The 12,028-nt window shown below is 36.5% G+C and overlaps 1 protein-coding gene across 1 annotated transcript in view; it reads right to left on the minus strand.

Moving 5' to 3' along the window:
* The window catches only part of LOC121373003, a 29,850-nt gene extending 24,642 nt beyond the window's left edge, over positions 1 to 5,208 (minus strand). Inside the window, exon 1 of the mRNA XM_041499444.1 lies at positions 5,017 to 5,208. Within this exon, the coding sequence (XP_041355378.1) occupies positions 5,017 to 5,208 (192 nt within the window). The remainder of the gene's footprint in view (positions 1 to 5,016) is intronic.
* Positions 5,209 to 12,028: the final 6,820 nt, after the last annotated feature.

Genomic DNA, 12,028 nt, shown 5'->3' on the forward strand with positions numbered 1-12,028 from the left:
AAGAAAATAGACATGATGAGACAGGAGGGAAAATAATGATTAATTAATCATCGGCTACTGGATGTCAAACATTTGGTAAATGTGAAACATAGTCATTAGTGGAAACCCGCTACATTTTTCCTAATGCAGCAAGAGATCTTTTGTCCAGTTATGGTGCACTGGTTGGAAAACCGATGAGAAAGAAAGACAGAATAGGAGAGAGAGAGAGAGAGAGAGAGAGAGAGAGAGAGAGAGAGAGAGAGAGAGAGAGAGAGAGAGAGAGAGAGAGAGAGAGAGAGAGAGAGAGAGGGAGGGAGGGAGAGAGATACACTGAGATGGAAAGAGGGAGGGAGGGATACACTGAGAGAGAGAGAGAGAGAGAGAGAGAGAGAGAGAGAGAGAGAGAGAGGGAGGGAGGGAGAGAGATACACTGAGATGGAAAGAGGGAGGGAGGGATACACAGAGAGAGAGAGAGAGAGAGAGAGAGAGAGAGAGAGAGAGAGAGAGAGAGAGAGAGAGAGAGAGAGAGAGAGAGAGAGACATAGATACACTGATATGGAAAGAGGGAGGGAGGGATACACTGAGAGAGAGAGAGAGAGAGAGAGAAGAGAGAGAGAGAGAGAGAGAGAGAGAGAGAGAGAGGGAGGGAGAGAGATACACTGAGATGGAAAGAGGGAGGGATACACTGAGCGAGAGAGAGAGAGAGAGAGAGAGAGAGAGAGAGAGAGGGAGAGACACAGATACACTGATATGGAAAGAGGGAGGGAGGGATACACTGAGAGAGAGAGAGAGAGAGAGAGAGAGAGAGAGAGAGAGACATAGATACACTGATATGGAAAGAGGGAGGGAGGGATACACTGAGAGAGAGAGAGAGAGAGAGAGAGAGAGAGAGAGAGAGAGAGAGAGAGAGAGAGAGAGAGAGAGAGGGAGGGAGAGAGATACACTGAGATGGAAAGAAGGAGGGATACACTGAGAGAGAGAGAGAGAGAGAGAGAGAGAGAGAGAGAGAGAGAGAGAGAGAGAGGGAGAGACACAGATACACTGATATGGAAAGAGGGAGGGAGGGATACACTGAAGAGAGAGAGAGAGAGAGAGAGAGAGAGAGAGAGAGAGAGAGAGAGAGAGAGAGAGATAGCTCAACTCATATCAAGCGTGGGGCACGGCCCTGTCAAGTAGTCGCATACCGAAATGGAAATACTGCGGTTTCACTATTCATGTCATCATCATCCATGTTTGTAATGTCCAAAAAAGGTCTCTGTCTCTGTGTTAAATGTTTGTGGTGTTTTCGAAAAACAGTAATAAAAAAGATTAACTAAAATAACTTGATATGTATAAAACTACATTGTGTAAAGGAAAAATAATATGTGTATTTATTGCTTCTAAATCTATATTCTACTTCAAAAGTGTCAAACGTTTGTCTAATTATCCTGTTTTGTGAGTATTGTTTTTTTTGGAAGTAGGCTACTGCTGACGATAGATAAGCAGCAGTCTTGTTGGATCAATAGAAAATACATACCTATATAAATAAATCTATAACTCTGCCATTTCGATTTGATTTTTAAAAAACAGTAATAAAGAGAGATTACTAGACGACTTTCATTTTAATACCATTTCTATGAACGAGCACATTAGAAAATGCATCTGTTGTTTCTTCGTTTTTCACTTTTGTCGGCTTGGAAATATAAGCTTGATCACATATCCGATTTTGATTGTTTTTTCCAAGTCGAAGTTTCGCAAAAAAAAGTTGTAGTACTTAGTGTTCAGGGCCGTAGCTAGGAATTTTTGTTTGGGGTGGCGGTGGGGGGGGGGGGGGGGGGGGGGGGGGGGGCAACTGAGTAGTTAATAGTCTAAAACTCCTTTTCTTTAAGTTTCTATAATGCTTTCCGAAGTTTTTCCTTACCCCCCATGCTAGCTACGGCCCTGCAGTGTTATAGTTACCCTACACATGTTTCAAACACAAGGCCTCTTGTCACAGTGGTGCAGACGGAATAAAACTGCATACATTTATTTTCCAGATAGAACAATGTTTGACAGCAGACACTCTCACCAATGGCAGGGGTGGTACTGTAAACCGGATTAATACTGCGACGTGAGGAGTTTGTTTTTCCGCGAATACGCACCCACCATTTATGTTCGCTACATTGTATTGAGCCAGAAACTCTGAAGTTGATCAATGTGCCTTCGATATATTTGTGTGGTGATGTACTGAAATTTGTTGACAACTATAAATATCTAGGTCATATTATATGCAAAAACATGAAAGACGATAAAGACATTAAACGGCAATATTGAGCCCTTTGTGTACGTGCAAATATGTTGTTGCGGCGATTTGCAAAATGTTCAGAATCTTTTAAAACACAATTATTTGTGAGTTATTGTAATAATTTGTACGCGGGTGCATTATGGGTGAAATTTACACAGGATACCATGAAGGATCTTAACATATGTTATAATAATGCATACCGATGGATGATCGGACAACGACGACCATTCAGTGCCAGCAAGATGTTTGTCAGTCATCGAGTAAAAAGCTTTGGCGCTTTACTTCGCTCAACAGCATATTCGCTGAAGAGCAGAACCGAAACAATCTCAAACGACCTACTTTCCCACCTGCTGTGTACAACTGTGTACGTCAAATCTGTATGTGTAAATCGCTGGCACAAGCTGCTGTATATTATGTAATCAGTTTTGTATGTGATGTTTATATATGTTCTATGGATCTCTAATCTGAAATAAAAATCTATTATTATTATTATTATATTTAAAATTTTGCGAACGACATCTGTATAAAAAAAACACAAAAAAAAAACAAAAAAAAAACATCCAAGCCATATAACCGTAAATGAAATCTGTGGAGTGCGTTTCCTTCCTTCCTGTAAACAACGTAAATGGCCAATATTGCATATATCGGTCTGCAAAAACACAATTGATTCTGGTACCGAATAAAGAGGATTACCCATCTGGCGTGTAACAGAAACCCTCAAGGCTTTAGATGTTAACAGCTAATATACTAGTACCTTTGGTAGCCGAAATAAGTCACGTTTATTTGGCACTGACTGATGTGGCGCTCATTAGCAACTAGTAGAGAAAAAAACCCACAACTTAAGTAAGTTTGTTCAGTAACCTATTATTGGTGCATTATTTTGAGTTTCATTTCCGGAATGAGAGTACTGAAGCGAAAACATGAAGTTTATTTTATCACAGGGTGAAGAAAGGCTGGAATAATTTACTTGCATGTTGTGTCTAGCAATTCAGGACAAACGTGACTAAATGGACATTAGTGGTCATGGTTTATAATAATTATTGGGAACTGGCGAAACGGAACAATTTAATGCCACTTTCTAGTATGTAGTATTTCTGAAAATGTCTGTTACATCAGTAAATTGAATGATAATTATTGACTGTGTTTTGTTTCTGAAAATGTCTGTTACATCAGTAAATTGAATGATAATTATTGACTGTGTTTTGTTTCTGAAAATGTCTGTTACATCAGTAAATTGAATGATAATTATTGACTGTGTTTTGTTTCTGAAAATGTCTGTTACATCAGTAAATTGAATGATAATTATTGACTGTGTTTTGTTTCTGAAAATGTCTGTTACATCAGTAAATTGAATGATAATTATTGACTGTGGTTTTGTTTGGCCTGAAAAGTCTGTTACATCAGTAAATTGAATGATAATTATGACTTGAATGATAATTATTGACTGTGTTTTGTTTCTGAGTAATGTAGGTTACATCAGTAAATCTGATAATTATTGACTGTGTTTTGTTTCTGAAAATGTCTGTTACATCAGTAAATTGAATGATAATTATTGACTGTGTTTTGTTTCTGAAAATGTCTGTTACATCAGTAAATTGAATGATAATTATTGACTGTGTTTTGTTTCTGAAAATGTCTGTTACATCAGTAAATTGAATGATAATTATTGACTGTGTTTTGCTTTCCTTCACGGTTTAACTTGAACACACCAACATGTTTATCACTAACCCCATTCAACGTTAGGTGCACTTCGAACTTTGACCCAGCCGAACGATATGTGCTATAGGGTGTATACTACCAAATCCCGTAGACGGCAATAGTAACATATGCGGCTAAAATTCCTACCTGCAGCGTATCAATCGACATAAACACCACGGATATAAATACTACCACCCCTCACCCTTAAAGTGAATCAGAAAAAAGTGGGGGTCAAGATGCTCATTTCTGAGATAACGGGTAGCGTCTATGACTACCCTAGTTCCGTACAAAATTCGAGTACTTTTTTGACAGGTACCCCATACATGTTTCAAACACAAGGCTACTTGACACAGTGGTACCAGATGAAATAAAATTGCATACATTTTGTTTTTTTCCCAGATGAAACTGAATTTTTTTACAACCAACACACTCACATTTATCGCCAATCACAGGACTTGTAGTGTTCACTTCTCTATCAAAAGCTGGGTGCACCTCGAACTTTGACCCAGCCGGGTTTAGTATTACCTATAATATCACATTTTATCTCCGTTAAGCTCACTTGAAACCTACGGCACCCTAGACGGACGTTCCAATTGCAAACCACTTCCTGTTTTTGATACACTTTCGATTTTGTTCCCCGAAAACAGGCGTTTTAACGAGATCATCTAATGTGTGGAACTAACGCCGAAATGACAAGGCTAATTTAAGCAAATTCTGATACCGTGGCGGATGTCTACTATTACCGTATGTGCCCGATTCCTTTTCATAATTAAAGCTCAATGCAAAACTATATAAAACAAAATAATAATCATAATCATAATAACGATGATGACGATGATGATGATGATGAACATCATCATCATTATGATGTTGCTGACGATAACGATGATGCTGATGGTGATGATGATGGTGGTGGTGATGATAATAATAATGATAATGATTATGATGATACAAAAAAGTCACAGCCATAATGTGAATGACAAAACCGCATCTCGGCAAACTACTGAGTCCAATGGATACCCTTGCAGTACAGCTGTGATGACATTCACTCATGAATCACTGTGAACATTCTTTACTGAAAACACCAGCATCACCACCACCACTATGACGTTTTCCGCAACCTCCACCACCACATCATTATCACCGTTATTACCATGTCCATCTCTAACACCACAACCATCATCACCACACACAATAACCACTATTATCACCACCATCGGCATCATTATCACCGTTATTACCATGTCCACCTCTAACACCACAACCATCATCGCCATACACAACAACCACTATTATGACCATCATCATCTTCATCATCATCGCCACCATCACCATAATCCTCGTCATCACCATCAACACCCACAACCACTATTATTATCATCATCGTCGGCATTCTCATTATTATAATCAACATCGCCATCATCACCAACACTAATCAAAACACCAACAATAATAGCACCGACGGCGTTACTGTTGCTGCTGATAATGGTGATTGTGATAATGGTGATGTTCATGATGACGTTAACGGTGGTAATTGTGATGATGATGACGTTGATGATAAGACTGATGATGATGATGATGCTGACGGTGTTAGTGGTGATGATAATGTAGCGTAATGAGATACGGACGACCTCAGAACGTGACAAGAAATGAACAAAGTATTGGATGTATGACAAGAGAATCGAAATTCTCGACAATAATGGAAAAAGAAAAGCGCCTGCAGAACGATTAACCTGGTAATAAGCTAATGTCTGTCAACTGTATTGCCCACGAATTCTCTTTGTGACAGCTTAAATGTCCACACCATTACGTTAGGAAACACTGACTGTTTAAGGAAAATATCTGGCCACATGGAATATCTTTGTGCCATCTAATACGTAGAATAGAATAGAATAGAATTGATGTTTAATGACACCCCAGCACGAAATATACATCGGCTATTGTGTGTCAAACTAGTGTAAATGTAAACGTAGATGATGATCAAAATCAGTAGAAAAATTCAAGAGTTAAAATCAAACAGTGTAAAGACCTGTGTAAAAATACAGATATGTAAAATTAAAATTTAGAAGAAAAGTCAGTATCACGAAAAAATAGCAAAATATATCTTTACTAGTTTCCTTCAGATGACAGCGCTCACACTGAGGTAGAGGATCCTTCTTCAGAATAAATGAATGGGTCAAGTATGTGTGACCGGTGCGAGCACGACACAAGACTAGAATCTTTTGTTTCTTCTAAGGTTTTAATAACTGCCCAAACTTGAACACTAATTCTGATGGAAATTATTGTGTAAGGATTGTACGTGGACACAATGTTTACCGTTTTGCTGTGTACTGTATCTCAGTTATTAATTAACATGTTAAAATATTTTTTACTTAATAGATATATGAATTTTACGACAATCTCAACGTATGATCTCGTGGTATCTTTATCAAGGCCTAAAGGCGGATGACAAGATAGTAATTGGGTAATAAACGCCTCGTCTGAAAGATAATGCAATTGTGTGCTTAGCTCAATTGGACCAATATCTAAGATTGAACACCAAAAGTCATCTTTGGTTTTAGATAAATACTGACAGCTAATTATAACATGTATAAGAAGATCTGAGTAATGTAAATTACAAAGAGAACTAAAACCTTGACATGATCGTGGTCTCCAAGTAGCGCATTACTTATAACATGTTTAGATATTTTAAGCACTTCTGTTATACACATTTAAGATGGGGGCACATAAGATAGCTTCCTGTCAAAAATAATCCCCAGAAATTTGGTCTGCTCCACAACTGGAATCAGTTTTTGTCCAAAATCAACTGTGGATCTAAGTGGAGACCTATTTTCTAGCAGATATCCATACAAACAGTCTTTGACTTTGAGAACCTATAGCCATTGTCAGTTTCCAATTGATAAAGTTTATTCAAACAAAGCTGCAACTGACGTGCATTGGTACTCATATTGGACGATCTGTAACAAATTTTAATATCATCGACATATAACGAGCAATCAACACCAAGTTTTAAAAATTGTGTGATGCTTTTAATTTTCACAGAAAATAAAGTTACAGACAGGATACTACCTTGAGGTACACCCACATCTTGTGGGTGAATGTCGGACAAAGTCGACCCCACCCAGACTTTAAAAGATCTTTCTTTTAAAAATTGAGAAATGAAAAGATGAAGTCGACCTCTAAGACCCATTATTTCTCCAAATCACAAAATTAAGTGCTGATTGTGGATGAAAGCTTCCCTACAAAACGTTTCAAATCTAACAAGACGATCGACCGTGCTACGTCTAAATACGAACCCACATTGCACGTTAGGAAGCAATTTGTGGGATTCAAGATACCAGAAAAGTCTATGATTGATCATTCGTTCAACGCAACTTGTCAAAGCAATGCCATCTAATACGTTAATGGATCTTTGGACAGTCACTAGATGAACGAATAAATGGATGAATGGATATTAAACAACATCTCGGCACAAAGAAAAAACAGAACGAAAGAAAGAAGACAAAAAAAAGAAGAGAATTAAATGTCCGCTATTGCGATTAAAACAAACGATTAACAGAACAAAACAACACTTTATTACACCGAAGACGTTAGGCAATGGCATATAGGGAAACATGAACAACAATGGTTTACATGTGAAGATAGGACAGGATTTACAGAAGACTATTAAAGAATAAACAGTATAAGTATAAAACATATATAAATACATATATACAATAATACAATGTCTCGAGCGGCGTGGTATATATTGATAAAGATATATCTATGGTCTTCTGAATTTATCATTAATTATTTTCATTAATTTACACACGTTTCTTAGGACACCTAATTTATTACTGGTCAATAAGTCTTTTAATGTCAGGATACTGGGATTTAGTTAAAAATAGCATTTTAGAAAACATATCTAAGTAAAGTATTATGAAAAACGGCTCTTATAATCAAAAATATATCTTAGTGTTTAAAAACTAGAGTATGTCCTTTAAAGAAGGCACAAGAGTATACATAATAATATTCATCGCCAACATCATTAGAGTCGCATAGTGTGCATAATCGATTTTCTACAGGGGTGTTGTTCCATCGTCCTATTTCAATTTCGGGGTGGGGGGGGGGGGGGGGGGGGGGGGGGGGGGGGGTAGTGATACATTTAAGTATGCCGATTCACAGTTTTTCTAGCATTATAGTGAGGTATTTTTCTAATGTTAGTTTATCTTTGAAAATTAAGTACGTTTTTCCTCTAGACGAAGTTGCAATACTATAATCGCACTAAAAGCTTCCTGAATAAAAAAGATTCTTCACTTCAGATTCAAAATGGGTAACTTTATTCCAGGCAGTAACAAAATTAAAGACAGAAGATATGTTTAAATTTGGAGACAATTTTATTCAAAGAAAACAAAAACAAATAAAAAATATATTCTGGAAAAATGTATTATAGAGCTGGATAGGGATTCACCAAAAACAAACTTGGGAAAATAACGATGAAATAATAAGTACAAATATTTGGTTAAATAGTTCTATAATCAAAGATCACAAACCTATACTGTACAAACATTATGTTGTAAAAAAAATTGTATTTTTTATACAAGAGAATGGACAGTTTATGAACTTCGACACATGTAAAGTAGAGTATAACATTAAATCAATTTTTGTTTAGAATATGCAACTTTAATAAAAGATATTAAAACTTTTATAGACAGGATAAAAATTGATATTCAACTATTTGTACCATGAATAATCCCATTTTCCCTTTTAATTTAAGAATATTTTTGAAAGACAAAAAAAGGAAGTAAAGCAATATATAAACTGTTCAACAAGAACAATGCAGTTCCTGCTTCACAATCTAAATACTCTGAATTAGGTTATGTGTTTTCTTTACAGAAGTGGAAACAATATTATAGCTTACCATTTAGTTTTAAAAGACCCTTTCTTATTGTGGTTTCAGTATAAAATTGTATATAGAATATTAACAACAAATTCTTTTTTATATACAATTAAATATATAGAAACAGATATTTGAAATTTTTGTAATGTTCAACCAGAAACATTGGAGCATTTATTTTACGAATGTGCAAATGTTAACGAAGTGTTGAAAACTGTTGAACTGTGGACACAGGTGAAAGGTATACATATTATATTTGACAAAAGTACAGTTTTGTTTGGAATTGCAGATGACAAAGGTATTTTTTTTAAATTGGGTAATTATTAATGTAAAATACCTTCAGCCGTATCAGATTTTAAAGACAAGATATGACGTGTACCCTGGGCACTTCGAATCCACTCCTTTACAGCAGCTTTAGGACAGAAATCTCTCAGTGTCTTGGGTCCATGTGTCATTAATGTCAGAGTGTTTTCAAGTGTCTCTTGCTTTAGAACATTCTATCACATATAGTTGTGCACGGATTCATTACAAACATCAGCTCAACTAATTTGCTGACATGCATGTACTTTACGAGCTGATTTTTGAGCAGACGGCTTATGTGTCAAAGACGGGTTTGTCACAAAAACCTTTGAAGTAACCCTTTAACAAGGTGAACTCTTGAGAGATCGGTCGTTTTTCATCTATGGGAAAGAGCACAGAGGAATGTTCCAACAGGTCAGCAATATCATCTTTACCATAGACTGACATGGCTTCTCTTTCAGCAGGCCACTGGGTGTAATCGAAGTTTGAAAAACTCTAGAGTGGTTTCTCATTAAAATAGGCAAGCTTCTTGTCCAGATATGCAATATCTCCATCTACACGTGATGGAAGAAACGGGTCTTCTTTGAAGTCTCAGATACACTGCCCATGGAGTCTTAATTCCATCATAAGTGGATGTCCTGTGATCATATGCATCCACGAAGTGCTTCATATTGTCATCAGTTCCTTCGGGATCCAACTTGCAGTTAAAAACTTTCATCACTAGGCCTTCTAGTATAATACGTCACATCAGTGACGATCAGGGTTTTACGCTGGAACAGATCCGATAAAATAGGCAAAATGTCCAACAAAATGAACATCGGACTATAAGCTGGTAAATACTGGGTTCGCAGCCCAGTACCGACGCCAAACCAGAGCGAGTTCTTAAGGGCTCAGTGGGTAGGTGTAAGGCCACTACACCCTCTTCTCTCTCACTAGCCACTAACTAACAACTAACCTACTGTCCCGAACAGACAGCCAATATAGCTGAGGTGTGAGCCCAGGACAGCGCGCTTGAACCTTAATGGGATATAAGCACGAAAATAAATTGAAATAAATAAAAATGAAATGAACGTTGGTTTTAAGAATGAAGTTGGTTTCATTTGTTTTAGCCAGCCTGTCGCAACAGACTCGAAGTGATATATAATTGTGTACAAATTGGCCCTCAAAGTACGCATAGCTCTGACCTTGCTAGCAAGCCACCTCACTTATTTAATGTTGCTAACATGAAGCAACTCTGTGCTAACTAGCTCAGACATTCTGTAACAGCACTGGAATAATCCCAACCGGCCAATACAAAATACTTGGCATATTCTTCAATCCTTTTCTCTAACGTTTGCGACTCACTGCATAGTATGCGCAGACGTGTACCTACTCCCGCCATAAGGCCTTTGAATGACAGCTTGTTAAATATTTGTGGTGGTTTTAAAAAATAAAAATAAAATTTTAAATATTATAATAATAATTAAAAATAACTTTATATGTCAGTACATGTTTTAAAACTACATTTTGAAAAATAAAAATAATAAGTTTACATTGTGTATTTATTAAAAAAAAATATATATATCCACCTCAAAAGTGTCAAACGTTTTTCTAATCATCATGTTTTGTGGTTGTGGGTTTTTTGGACGTAGGCTGATACTGGCGATAAGCAATCTTGTTGAATCAAAAGAAAACAGAAACCTAAAAAACCCCACCTCGATTTCGATTTGATTTTGTTTAATAAGGGGTTTTAAAAATGCATATAGAGAATCGTTTGCCTTTCCCATTTCATGTATTAAACGTTTGTGAGTCAGTTACTCATCAGCCACCAATAATGGATGAAACCTATCTTGTTACTATATTTGTTTTGATCTGTTGTTTCTTCGTTTTTTTACTTTTACCAACTTGAAAATATAAGTTTGATCACGTAGAAGATTTAGATTTTGTTCAAGTCAAATTTCTGCCAAAAACAAAAACAGGTTTTGTAGTTACTCCATACATGTTTCAAGCACAAGACCACTTGTCACAGAAGTAGCAGGCGGAATACAACTGCATACATTTATTTTCCAGAGAGAACAATGTTTGACAGCAGACACTCTCACCAATGGCAGGGGTGGTACTGTAAACCGGATTAATATTGCGACGTGAGGAGTTTTGTCGCGAATACGCACCTTAACGCATGTTCGCGATGTTTAAATTTCGCGAATGACCGTTGGCATCTGTAAAAAAAAACCCACCAACGAAGCGATATAGCCGTAAATAACATGTGTTTTGGATGCTAAGTTAAATAAAACATTTCCTTCCTTCCTGTAAGAAAAAACTTAAAGTCCAGTATTGTCTATTTCGATCTGGAAAAACACACCTCATTGTCGGAATAGAGGCGTTTCCTGTTACTCGACATCGAACAATTGTCTCTGGTAAGTAAAAGTAAATGAAGGAGATTTTGTTGATAATAATATAAACCAAGACACCAATTTTGAACCTCTTGACTGAAATAATGACGCTCTAGATAAACCGATTGAAGAAAGAGAAATTTAAAATGCAACAAAACAGATGAAAAATGGAACACCTTCCGGAATAGATAATATTACAAATAAGTACATTAAATCTACTTCAGACAAAATGTTGCCAATATATTCAAAACTATTCAATATCCCAAATGACTGGCTAACAGGAAAGATTAAAGAAGAAAAACGAAATTATTATGTGCGTTTATTGATTTCCGAACAGCATTTGATACGATATCTAGAAGCTTCCTTTGGCAAACATTATTAATACTATAAATGGCAAATTCCTTAGAATTATAAAGAAATGTATTAAGGCATAAAATCCTGTATCAGTGTAAATAACGAATACTTACAATTACTTTTGTGCAATACCGGAGTCCGCCAAGTTGAAAATTTGTCACCTGTCCTATTTTCACTGTATTTGAA

Source organism: Gigantopelta aegis, chromosome 5, assembly GCF_016097555.1.
Source record: "Gigantopelta aegis isolate Gae_Host chromosome 5, Gae_host_genome, whole genome shotgun sequence".
Classification (NCBI taxonomy): domain Eukaryota; kingdom Metazoa; phylum Mollusca; class Gastropoda; order Neomphalida; family Peltospiridae; genus Gigantopelta; species Gigantopelta aegis.